Source organism: Phoenix dactylifera, chromosome 16, assembly GCF_051530095.1.
Source record: "Phoenix dactylifera cultivar Ajwa chromosome 16, Ajwa_hap1_PhDact_Kaust_v1.1, whole genome shotgun sequence".
In the NCBI taxonomy this organism is placed as follows: domain Eukaryota; kingdom Viridiplantae; phylum Streptophyta; class Magnoliopsida; order Arecales; family Arecaceae; genus Phoenix; species Phoenix dactylifera.
Window position 1 is genome coordinate 13,273,967 of NC_143205.1, and position 14,091 is coordinate 13,288,057.

The 14,091-nt window shown below is 36.7% G+C and overlaps 1 protein-coding gene across 1 annotated transcript; it reads right to left on the reverse strand.

Annotated features, from left to right (window-relative positions):
• Positions 1–2,938: 2,938 nt before the first annotated feature.
• Positions 2,939–4,045, reverse strand: LOC103718278 (phospholipase A(1) DAD1, chloroplastic-like). Its single transcript, XM_008807018.4, has one exon. It carries the CDS (start codon positions 3,974–3,976, stop codon positions 2,939–2,941), a length of 1,038 nt encoding a protein of 345 aa, XP_008805240.1. The 5' UTR covers positions 3,977–4,045.
• Positions 4,046–14,091: the final 10,046 nt, after the last annotated feature.

Genomic DNA, 14,091 nt, shown 5'->3' on the forward strand with positions numbered 1-14,091 from the left:
AATATATAAGGCCCTAGCTGGATGACCAAATTGTTAAACTCTTTTGTATTGTTACAAGAATTGTGAGTTTAATCCCACCTTCATTTCAATATTTTGTGCATTCACTCATCCTGGCTCTCAAAGAAGTTAAAAAACAAAAACATCTTGCTTAATAAATTAATTGTTTTGTCACAGTAATTGATTTCTTTGCTGGCAACCTTAGACTAAGGCTTAATAATGGAGTAAGGTCAATGCCTCAATCATACTTTCCATATCGAGGAAGGGCCAGTTATTTGGGTAACAATATGTACATCCCCATCAAAGATAGATATAGATTTGGATAAGTTCAGAAAGTTTTTGTGGGATTTGATAGTGGATACCGACATCCATATATATATATATATATATATATATATATATATATATATATATATATATATATATATATATATATATATATATATCCATGTGGGTTCAAATATTAATTTTGGACAAATGTCATATAATTAAGATAATTCTTCTTTCAATCTTAATGCTGCATATGTTGTATTGTTATTATATCAAACTATATTATCACTACAGGATAATATAGTATTCTCGACGCTTTTTGGAGCCTATCCCGACGCTAAAAAGCGTTGCTAAAATATCTTCTGACGTTTCTAAAAGCATCGTAAAAGCGTCATCTATTCAAGAGTGGAAAAAACTTTTGCCGACGCTTTTCTAAAGCGTCGATGGAAGAGAGGATCTACTGACGCTTTAAAGCGCGTCGCTACTACTTTTTAGCCAAAAAAATACTATTTGCAGTCTGCATATTCTCTTCCATCACTAATGTTGATGGAGTACAAACAACCGGAACCATAGTATTGATGGAGCACAAAGAGAAATACAAACAACCTCCCCGATCGGTACCTTTATTCCATCCGTGCGGAGTGGTTGGGTTTGGCTATATAAACAGTTCTTTCTTTTTCAGATCTGCCGATGTGGGACTAAAATGAGGTGGTTTTTTGGTTTCCGACGACGCTTAAAAGCATCGTTATTTAACAACGCTAAAAAGCGTCGTTAATTATGGAATTAACGACGCTAAAATGTGTCGTTAAAAACGACGCTTTTAAGCGTCGTCGTTAGTCGACGCTTTTAAAAAACGTCCGCAAATGTTGGTGGGGAAATTTTTTTGCCGATGCTTGGAATAAGCATCGGCAAATAAGAGTCAGAAATTTTCTTTTTTTATGTAGTGTATATTGTTATTGTATTACGCTCTCAAAATTTATTACTATAAAGTACAATTAGCTTATAAATAAATTTTAAATTTAAAAAATCAGTTGTTGATATTGGAACCCGGGTCTCTTGGATGAGCTTTTGCCATTTTGTTAAAACAACAAAAAAAAATGCTCTTGATATATTTCAAGAGTAGATCTTACTTCAACTTTTGAAGGAGTCAAAAAATTGTTTCAAAATTTTTACCAAGTATCATAGGATCATCTTAAAAAAAAACTTCTGCCTTTCAAGAAGTACTTTTTAGCTATCTAAAAATAATACCAAATAGTATCTAAGGGAGTTTTCTAAAAACAAAAATTTAAAACAAAGTAAATTGCAATGTGGACAAATTAATGAACGATCTAATAGAAGAAAAAAAAAGTTGCAATGCGATGCTCGCGCTGCTTTGGCCAGTCAAATGCTCAAAGAAACACTTCACGTCATTGGAATAATCAACTAGTTGCCTATCCATATTGGCCAGTATAACATTATTAGAAAAGAGAAAAAGTGAAAACGAAAAGGAAAAAAGTGCGGTATTATACTATCTTGGAGTCTAAATTGCATGCCATAAGTATTGGGTAAACATTGGTATCAAGGTATTATTACACATGGTGAGACTCGAATCGAAGCCAAATGAGTTCCATGCCAGAGTCGTGACCTTGGAGTATGACAGTGAGCCTGAAAGCCAAGGTGTTTGGCCGGTGAGATTCGCGGCTTGCGCGATAACATTCTCTGACCACCTACCGCTATCGTACCGTCGCTTGCATAAAAAGTCACGACCATAGATCACTTTCGGCTACAAATATAACGCACGCCACTTCCGTTCTCAACTGCAATAAGAAAAAGAAAGCTCGAACCAGCTCTTTTGAAATCAAATTTGCTGAGTGACGTTTTAGAACTCTTTTTTTTTTTAATCTAAGCCACCAGTCGCGAGCCCCCACCTCCGAATTCTTTTAAGGTCAACTTCGATAGATCGATCTTGGACAGAGGTACGAAAAGCGGCGCAGATTTTGTTACTCGAGACCTGTCTGCAAGAGTCGTGGCTGCAAAAGGCAGTCAACTCTTCGACATATCCGTTACAGGCGCAGAGCTGAGAGCCGTTTGGGCGGGTCTTCGTCATGCCCGGTGTGCTTTACGGGCCAGTTCCATCGTCCTGGAGGAGAACTCGATCACGGTCATTAATTAGATCCGGAGAGGCCCAATGGGTAATGGTTACGTCCACTCTTTGCTCCGAGATATCTGGGCAATGATGAAGGATGGAGGGGACTTTTAGGCCAAGTATGTTTTTCGTGAAGCTAATGGGGCTATGGATTGGATAGTTGCTTCTGTAGCCAGTCACTCCATTAGTACCTTGTGGGCTGAAGATAGAAAATTGTCTCTGACACTCTGAGGTATTTGTTTTTTAATTTTATTAGATGCATCCGTACTCGTCGGATATAACTTACTAGCCTTATAGCGGAAAAAAAAAAAAACCCCACCAGTCTATTACCTCATATACTGTTTTGTACTTCAAACTTTAGGCATGTTCCAAACCGCACCCATAACAAAACAAGCAAGACCTTTTCCATTTTATGTGCTCCTTTTCCTTGCTTTCTGCTTCTTTTATTTCCCTTCTAATTCTTTCTACGTACAAAAAAGATTAAAGCATTTCACTTCAAAAAAATGTGAGACTGCAAAAAAAAGAAAAAATCATGAAGTGGATCATCTAATGAGCTAATGACCGGAAAGGACACTTGGTACTGAGCTGGTTCACTAGGTTGAGGTAGACGCTGAGGTCGTGGCAGGCCACCACATTGGCCGTCCGACGACCGGTGAGACGGAGCTCGCGGCCGATGTCGGCGTAGACCCACCCAGTCTTCGACAGCAGCCAGCTCAGTGTCATGCCTTCTTTGGCGTCCTGATTCTTCCCATTGCCGTCGTCGATGACGAAACCGGGAACCTTGGTTATGATGTCCTGCGCGTTCACTATCCTTAGAACCTTGCTCCCTTGCTCTTCCAGCCGGCGGCGGAAGCTTGCGTTACCGACACGTGGCCCGCCGAACGAGACCACGGTGACCATCGGCGCGTGTCGGAATGTCGCCGTGATGTCGTAAGCGGTGAGCACTGCAAGCGCTGCGCCGAGGCTGTGACCGGTGACTGTGAGACTGAGGGGGTGACCTTTGCCTCCGTAGGCATCGAGGAGCCGGGCGATCTCGTCGCGGACCTCGTCGCGGAGACTCTGGCGGACTGAGCCGGGGGAGGTGAAGAGGCTCCAGAATCCACGCTCCACCATCGGCTCCGGCTGGGAGGCTGACGGTGGGAAGGGGCAAGGGAGGTGGGTGAGACTGGCACGGAGGTTCTCGAGCCACTCGAGGCAGGTGGCGGTGCCGCGGAAGGCGATGACGACGTCGCGCCGGCCGAGGCGGGCAATCTCGTCCTTGTCCTGGCAGACGGCGACGTAGCCGATCCAGCCGGAGCGGCGGGAGAGCCACGCGGGGGCGGAGCTGGCCCAGAGGGGGAGCCGGGTCGTGGAAGAGGCGTGGAGATTGCGGGTGACGCGGTAGCCGGTGCTGGGGAGGCCGGAGCGGCGGAAGAAGGAGTCCTTGGGGAAGCGGCAGGCAGCGTAGGAGGGGGAGGTAGGATCGAAGTCGAAGGAAGTATAGGCAGCCTGGACGAACTCGCCGTAGCGGACGATCTCGGAGCGGAGCGCGTCGTCGAGTGGGTCGAGAAGGCCATGCCAGTTGTTGGCACCCTGGTACTCCATCCACCGGCTCCCAATTCTTACGGTGGACGGCCCGCGCGTTGAAGATCCAGAAGAGATAGAACAAGTGATCAGGGAACGTCGCCGGGGAGTCGGGAGAGAGCGATAGCGAGTGGCACCAGTAGCAACTCTCATGTTGTTTAGTTTCTTATTATAAACTATTGTATGTATTCTTAGCAAAACAAAAAGTTATTTTATATATAGATATATATATAGAGAGAGAGAGAGAGTAGCAACGGAATCTCCTGCGTTATAGTATTCAGCTGCTACTGCTACTGTTGTTATTGTTGTTGGTGGTGCTGAAGGGCATTGTCCTTGCATGGGATTTATAGGCGGAGAGAGATTAGATATGGGAATGCTGGGGGATGGGTAGTGGGCCAGGGAGAGAAAAGGTCGTGGAGGTATTGAAGAGAGAGAGGGAGCGAGAGATGGATTTGATGTTGGAGGAATATGATCCAGAAATTATTATTTTATTATTTTATAATTTTAGAATAGTATTATAAAAGAGACAATCTACTAAAAAAGTGAAAAGATTGAAAAAAAAAAAAAAAGCTACGACCGAGGCAGGTGATTAACACTGCTTCTTTAAGAACGTGATTCATCTCTTATATACAGGCCTGCAGTGATTAACATTTGAACCAACTAAAATTTAGGGAATAAAGTTGGTTTATATCTTTTTTAAAAAAAAAAAACTCTTTTTCAAATTAAAACTCTAACAATTCTCCACAAAAGATCAAATTTTTTTAACAAAATATAAAGAATAATGTTTAAGCAATTTATACTGTGCAATGGGCTAGTGAGATATCCTGTGGACTTGAACCTCATTTAGTATTAATTGTATCCATCTGAAAAAACCATGGTAGATTAGACCTTTAACTAGAATCTGACTTCTACTTATCACATATGGTACGGATCAATTGGATATTTATACGGTTAGCGTTATTTGAAAGATCTTACACTTAGTATAATGATTTTTTATGAGAATTTTTTTAGGATAAGCCCTTGTGGCTTATATGGCAATCCTCACGTAGGTAGGTCCGCCAAAAGTATTTGTGATCCAATATCCTATAGATTTTCTATCTTAAACTTAGTAAAAGTATAACACAACCTTTTGAATTTACTTTGCCACTAATAAGAACACTCATCATAGGAATAGGAGGAGATATACTCTAAGTCAACTTTGTTTTTATTACATTGAACCTCTTTTATGGGATCCCCAATCATAGAGGTTGGATCTCTAGTATTCATAACCAAGTAGTGAGTTTAAGATGATCCTCCTCGATGATTTTAGGACTCTACTCCTAGACAAACTCTTGGTTAATTGAACTTCCATATTTTTCTCAGACTTGACAAATTTCAAAAAAATAACATTACTCCTTTCAAGTTATATCGGTTCATCTTTTTATTAGTACTCATTTGATTAGTCAACTCTATCATGGCCTTATTATCACAATAGATAGATATGGCTAGTATCTGCTTAGATATTAAGTAACTCTAAGATAAATTTTTAATCCATTCTCCTCAGTGAAAGTGATTCCTAGGTTCTTCGGTGTTAAGCATGCTGATTTTTTTTTTTTTTTGAAAACCATGGCTGAACCTGATCGGGTTGCCTACGCACCCCTTCACAAGGAGGATCAAGCCACACGTAGTTCTTTTTAAGTTTCAAAAATGCAGCGAAAAAATGAATCAAACAATTTAATTCATGCATGCTTACAAGATCAAATCTAGAAATCAGCACATTAAGAACACATAGGATTATGCCGTAATCGTTTAAATAATTATGCTAAAACTTTTATGCATGATTAACTATCAGATCTGAAACTTAAGAACTCTATTCAAATTAATCTCCGAATATCCATCGAATGGATTCTGGAGATATCTCCGTGAGGAGCCCCAAAAGAGGGTAAAACCTCGGAAAATCGGACCTAAACCTTGATACTATAATAAATGATCAATGCTAGATTAATACTTTTTATGATGAATGAAAGTTGTAGATCTGATTTTTGACTTCGCAGCTACGCACACGAATGGCCTCTACAAAAAGTACATGCGAAGCCCTGAAGGATCTTCTTCCACAACAATGCTAGCAGCTGCAGAACACTTGAAAGCTGAAATCTGCTCGCCGGGATTCAATCAACTCTTGATCAATCATCTTGAAGCAGATGGAGATGAGGTTTGTAAGAAAAGTAGAGGACTCAGATCTGATCTTGAATCTTCTAGATAATCACCCTGAAAACCCTCTAAAATGGAGAAGAAGAGGAGGAGGAGGCGTTTGAGAAAGAAGGCTGCAATGGATGTATTGCCGGTGCCCATGTTTGACCTCTTTTAATGGCCTCCGAATTTTCATTCAAAATTCGAAAATTATCTTCAAAAAACCTCCTTGCGCATGCAATGGAATAGGAACAACCCAAATTAGATCTCAACCAAATCTGATTTAAATTCAAATTAAACACATGTGCAAGAGGGGAGGAATTTGAAATCCATACAGCAGAATTTTCCTTCCTCTTGTCGCATATATTTCATTTGAAATTTGAATTTAAATGATTCAGAGGTTCACACGCCAGCTTGGAAAGTTATTTGATGCATGAAATCATTTAATATATTGCTTAATGTTTGAATTCAAATTCAAACAACAAACAATGTCGCCATGTGTCAAGCAATGGGTCCATGCGCCATGCAATAATTTTGGTTTATTTAAAATTCATGAAATCCAATTCCATGTCACCACTAATTGCCACATCATCTAAGCCTAATCCCCTTGGGTTGCACCTAATCAAATTTGGTCAAACCCGGATTAAAACAAAGCAATTTGGTTGAACCCAATCTAATCGGGTCAGACCCTGATTGAGCTCAAATTGAATCCAATTCAAATTTTGGCTCATCCAAACTCAATCAAATTGAGTTAATTACTTTGTGTTGGACCTAATCCAATTAGGTCAATCCCCAATTAAGCACAAATTAATTTAAAATTAATTTGATCAGCTTAAGTCCTTTTGGTTCTAACCTAATCCAATCAGGTCAAAATCCTGATTGAGCCCAAAGTTGAATCCAATTCAATTTGGCTCATCCTTAACTCAATTACTCAATCAAAATGAGTTTATTAGTAATTTAATTACTAATTAATCCTTCAATAATTACTTTAATTATTTTATAAGATAATTTGCCAATTAAATTGATCAAATTATTTCTGAATGATTCTTAATCATTCATCAGTCTTCTTGATCAATCAGAAATCTTCTATGCGTGTGACCTCATAAGTTCGAACCTAGGCCGGTAGTATAGGAACAACTTCCTACACTAATCGATGTAACCATCTAGCAAAGGTACCCGACGTCCGGATAGGCCGAATATATGCGAAGCAAATATTCTGAAATTCTGACTATGGTTACTGTATAATTCAATCCCTTTGACTCCTAATGCCAGGATGACTTTAAGCTCACTGTCAACCCTATAATTAGTACATTCATTATGTGCTTAACTTTAGATATCCCGTGACTCCTCACTGGGATTATCCTGGCCAAGATTTTGCTAAATTAATCACAAGATATTATCTTCTGTTTCCAGGAGGGGTCAATTCCATCTTGACTCACAACTGACTACGCAAGTGCTTGACTGCACCCAGTGACCTTCCGTCACTGAATTAGAAATTCAGGTAGTCTGGTATCAAAGTATAGTGAGTTGCTTGCTAGTCACAAGTTGCGGTCTTAGGTTAGAGGGCCAAACTTATACCCATATCTACTTGGAACATCTCTCGACAGTAGAGCGTTCCGGAATTGGTCACGTTCAGTGAAATGTACTCCTACACTTCACCTGTGTGACATACCAGTGTCTCCACACTCCTTGATTAAGAGGACAACCAACGTATATGTCACACAACGACCTAATCTCGATAATGCTGTCGTCCTAGTAACAACATATCATTTGGTCGCGAACAAGTTTAAGGACTCAAACATAAATCCTCCTTTATCATAACATAAGTCCCAAGGACTTCATCATATAAGAGTTCATTTGAAAATGAAATGATGAATAATGCCAAATAACACTTTATTAATTTATCAATTCATTTACAAAATTCAATCATCAATATACTTACGATTGACATTTAGGATACAAATCCCAACACTCAGTGCAGGTGGTCTCCAGAGCAATTAACTTGGCCTATATGGTGCTCCAAGATATAATAGTGTGCCTTTGAAGATCCCCAAGCTATGGTAGCATACAATGAAGACAAAGATATCTAATGGTTGATTTTAGATTAAGAGAAATAGTAATCTAATTTGTATCATTGTAACCCTAAACCACCTCGAGATACCCAATTTATAAGAGAGATAGATCAAGAGTTTTCTTAAGATATCAAAATATCCTTTCGACATTTGACTATTGAGATTGATTAGGGTTTTGAGTATATCTACTCAGTCTTCCTACTAAAAGTTGGTCTAGGATCAAGGGAGTCAAGGAAAGAGATCAAACCTAAGGTGGTAAGCTAATATTTTGCTTGGCTTTGGCACCTTCTAAAGAAGGAACCACTATATTTCTCGAGTTTAATTCTACTATGATCATCAAAAGAAGTCATTTATGAAGTTTTGGTTGTTTAATTGGTTCTACAAACATAAGTTGTAAGGGGTGTAGCCTTCTATATTTAGATAGTTAATTAATACCTTTCAATAATACCATACTAGTTTTTAACATAAATGCAATAAAAAGCAATTATAATAATAAAATTAAACAACTCCACTAAGAAATATACCAAGTAAACTTACATTGTGATTTATGCATGTTTTTCAAAGAAGCAGCCATAGGTATTTTGAAAACAACTAATAATATGCACAGTTTTAAGGTAGCAATAACTTTTACACAGATTTTGAAGGTGCAGAAAATTTTTGCACAGATTTTGAAGATGTAGAAAATTTCTATAAAGATTTTAAAAATACAGAAATTTCTACACCAAATGTCAAGCTTGCAGAAAATCAGTTTGTACAGAATTTAAAGCTGTAGAAAACTTCTACATGGATCTTGAAGTTCCAGAAACATTTTGCAGAGACTTTTAAATCTGTAAAAAATTTCTGCATAAATTTTAAAGTTGCAAAAAAATTATGTAAAAATTTTAAATCTGTAAAAAAATCCTGTATAGTTTTTAAAGTTGCAGAAAATTCGGTTTGTACTATTTTTAAGACAATACGAATTTCTTAAAAGACTGATTTTTGTAAAGAAAACAATCTTCAAATAATAAAGATAAGAACTTTCAAATTTTATGCAATCAAAACAAATTTGATTCTAAGCAACCAATAGCAACTTCTAGTTTTATCAAGATCATGTTTTTAGATTGTTGGAGAAATATGGCCTAAAAATTGCTATATTGCTACTTTTATAATTCTAGAATAGTATTATAAAAGAAACAATCTATTAAAGAAATTCAAAAGATCTTTCTTGTATTAACATTGCCCTAAGAATGTAATTCGTCCCTTATATGTAGGTCTGCGGTGATCTCATCCCTAACATATAACAACCCAACTCATTCTGATCCTCCTCTAACGAGCATGATCGTGGGGAAGCTGGATCTAAAAAACTCCTTCAGTTGTTCAAAAAAAAGAAAAAGAAAAAAGATAGAGGAAAAATAGAAAAGCAGAAAGTATGGCAACAGAGTCTGTTGGACTGCAACAGAATTCACTAGAGAAAGTTGATGTGTTAGTGTGTTTCGGATATGCCAGGGAGAGTGATGATCTAGAGTCTATATAGACTATCTAGATGATAGAGAAGATGCGATGGTACCTAAGATTCACGATGTTTCGGAATATAGTGTAAAAAAATATTTGGGTTTTTTGTATGAATACCCTCCTAAATATCGAATTTTGCATGAATACCTTTCAAAATTGATATTTACACGTATATTCTCTTAAAATACTTGTTTTACTATTCTACCCTTTTTTTATTCTTATTTTTGCATATGTACCCATGCCATCTAATGTCATTAAAAAATTAACGGTTTCAAATTAAAATAACTAAAATACTTTTAATGGGTAAAGGTGCAAACAGAAACATTTATAAGGGATCGCGATCGCGATCCCGATGGCAGGAAAAAAAGACACAGACAATAGCATAATTTTTAAATTTTATTTTATTTTTAATTAATATAAATATAATTTTTCTTAATACTATTAGAACAACCGTTATATTAGGGGCATTTGTACAATAACAGAGTTTTACGAGGGTATACATGTAAATATCAATTTTGAAAGGATATTCATGTAAAATCCGATATTTAGAGGGGTATCCATACAAAAAGCCCAATAAAATTTAAAAATATTTAAACCAACTAGCATTTAGAGGATAATGTTAAAATATTTGTGGAAGAAGAGAAAAACAAAAAAAAGGAGAGAGAAAAATAATTTTATTTCTTTGTTCCATCATATTCGGTATATCTCAAGAATTATATATACTCGTATATAGACTTCATATAAGAAAAATAATATAGACTGATATAGGATCACACTAACAATAAAAAATATTACTAAGTGATACAAATTGTTATGTGATCCCTAAAATCACTCTAACATGATCATGCTAATTAAAAAAATAATATAGGTTGATACAGACTTACGCTAATAAATAAAAATATTATAGGCAATTTAGGTTGTTACGTGATTTCTAAAATTATACTAACATCCCTTTCAAACTTAAGATGGTACTATAGGTGCCAACTTGAGTTTGGAAAGTGAATCACGAATATACTAAAAAGCTGACGTACTAGATGAAGAGCTAGAGTAGTAGCTTAGAAGCTGACGTGATAGACTAAAAGCTGACATAGCAGCTTAGAGACTGACATGGTAGTATGTCAAAAGCTGATATGGCAACATTGAGCCTGATGTGGCAGAACATTAAATATTATAGTAGCTCAGAAGCTAATGTAGCAAATTAGGAGTTAACAAAACAACTCAAAAGTCGATATAACAAATTGATGTGTCTGACTGACGTAATAAACTGATATCTTTGTCGATATGGCTGATTGATTTGTCTGATGATGTGATAGCGAGAAGACATGTAGAAAATAACACTTGTAGCAAGAACAAAGCTTGAAGAGAAGGCAACCGAAAGGTCGATGATCCTCGTAGACGGAGACGCCATTGAAGAAGAGCAATTGGCTTTGAACTGGGGGGTAAAGGAGCATAAAGCAGCTAATAAAATCGAAGATGGAGAGAATGGGACAGAGCGACGGTGAGGAGAGACGACTGAAGATCTAAAGCTGAGAAGAAAAGTAGTGGAGAGGAGCCGCGGATTCATTGAAAATAAAAGATCTTCGGATAGTAATCTACCAGAAATAGAGAATATGCAGATTTACTAATGAGATCAATCTTGATTTATTAGAAAATAGAGGTCTGCAGAGAAACAAATTAAGGATATGTGGATCCACCAGAAAATAGAAAATTTTTGGATGTTGATTCACCTGGGAACAGAGATCGATAGATCGACAATAGAGGTCTTCAAAGCTTCTTAATATAGCGACGATGACCACAACAAAGACGAAAGAGATGATAGCAGGTTATGTGATCGGTAGCTCTGATACCATGCTAAAATATTTGTAGAAAAAAAGAAAAACAAAAGAAAGAGAGAGAAAAATAATTTTATTTTTTTATTTCATCATATTTGGTACATCTCAAGAGTATATATACTCGTATATGCACTCCATACAATAAAAATAATATAGCCTGATATAAAATTACACTAATAATAAAAAATATGACTGATCGATACAAATTGTTATAAAATTTTTAAAATCATTCTAATAAAATTATACTAATAACAAAAAATAATATAAGTTGATGTAGATTCATGCTAATAAAAAATATTGTGGGCGATGCAGGTTGAAAATTATGCTAACAAATAAAATTAGTTTATTTGAAAAAAAATAAAATTTTTTACAAATTAAAACGTCAATCTTTGACGCGCCGAAAAGATGAGGAGGGGGAGGTGCGGAGGTAAAGACGCCCGAGAGAGTACGATTGGACTTTTGGGGGAGGAATCGTGGGGCCCACGCACGAGGCCATCTTGCCCTCAGCGGGCGCCGGAAGAGAGTGAAAGAGAGATAAGGACCGTGGGACGCGGAATTCGTGCATTATGCTCCAATGATTAGCTCTGCGTCAATCTTTGTGAATGGAAAGTAAGGGAGTGAGACTTTTACGCTTGCTTGGGGCCACAGTGAGATGAGGCCACAAGCATACCATCATGCTCCATGGCAACCAATCCCTTGGGCACCAGACCGTTGTGGCATTAATGCTTCCATTAGCTAGTTGGGGTGGGAAGTGAGGAATAGTCCAATTGAATGCACAAGGGGACGTGGTTTAGCATGTAGGTTCTTGGCTATGGACTAGTGACCACAATATGCATGCCATTAATGCTTAAGGTAGACTCATGTTGTTAGGGTTTAATTATTGGATTCTAATATGACCTTGTCGCGCAGGTGTGACATAATTACTGATTTGCAAGAAGTATGAACTAAATCATACTTTAGTACGAGGAGTGGTTGCTGGAAAACCAGCTAATGTCGCATAAGCTTTTTAAACCATCTAAAATTTGCTCGAACAGTACGGTGATGATATCTCTTCTCTTATCGCTAAATACTCCTATAGATCGCATAGAGTCCAAATTTGCAGATGTGTCAGTTGGTAAGGGCTAAATCATGCTATGCAACTTACAGTTGCCTACAAGACTAAGCTAGAGGAGGAGAAGAAAAAAAAACCTGCACAACACTATGATATATAAGTATCATTTTGCATTTGGGATGTAAAGTTAATATTTTTTATGAAACTAGAAGAATTTGGTGGCCACCACTATAACATATTAATCAAAATGCCCTCTTCTTAATTCTTAAAGTCAGTGAACATGAAATTTAAGCACTTTCGAAGAATGTGCTATAAATATGATGGTGAAATATGACTTATATAAAGTTAAGGCAGTTTATATGTTAAGGCAGTTTATATTTGCATCTTGGACATCAAGTTGAAATTATTTATGAAATTAACTAGAAATAAGAGGGAGACCGACACTAGAGCTATGTGGCATATTGATCAAAGTGCCTTTTCTTAACATTAGTTGACATGAAATTTAAGCACTTTCTATATGCATGCTTAAAATTTGCTGGTGAAATATCGCTTTTGCAAAGTTAAACAGGTTCTTATGTGAAATTGCTTTAGGATATAGAGGGATCTTTTGCAATTTCTACTGTATAGTAGGTTATTTTGTGATTTTTTTTTTTGAAAACAAATGAAAGCCATTCAATTTAAAAGCAAGATTATGTATCACCGATTTTAACTGCAATAAATATGGAGTTCAATATAGTTTCAAGTTGAGCATGGGTGTTTTCTTAATTAATTAAGTATATTGGCATACATATAAAAATATTTGGAAGTGGTACTTCTTCATGTTATACACACACATATTTTTGCACCTACTTGATGCATAGGTTAATGACCACTAAAATGAATAATACTTACTTTTTAGGTGTTTTTAATGATATAAATCATGATCAATAGTATAGATCTTTGATGTGAGTGCTCCATTATTGAGTTTGGACTTGAAAGCAGTAGACACCTTCTTCCTCAAGAATGGTGTAGTCCACATTTATATAATGTATTTCAAATTAATTCAAACTTTACTCAAAAATTGCTATTAGAAGTTATATGAAAAAAATTGCAAACAATGGCTAGGTCATGAAAGCAAATTGCAAATAAAATTAACATTGCTTTTGACTAAACAAATCTTACAAGTTCAAACCAATCAAACAAACTTTTCATTCCTTTCCTTTTTTCAAGGGATCTATCAATGTCAAGATTGGGGTTTGGCAAAATCCTACTAGTGCATTAATAAAAGTTCACATGTACAACAAATGCATGTCTATATCAAGAAAAAGAATCTTGTAGAAACAACCAACCCAAGACATGCAAAACACCTAGAAAGCCAATTATTTTCGATTTGTCATTCGAAACACAAAATTTCATCCAATAAAAATAGATTATGCTAGTACGAGGTAAATGTTGTTGCTAAAGAATTGAATTAGTAATAAGCTCGTCATGGTTATTGATTATCTGGAGAAGGTGGATCAATTCAAGAAGAAATCATAGAGA

What these genes read in the sequence shown, in the direction of transcription:
- LOC103718278 (XM_008807018.4), bottom strand. Translation starts at nt 3,976, where the DNA reads ATGGAGTACCAGGGTGCCAACAACTGGCATGGCCTTCTCGACCCACTC.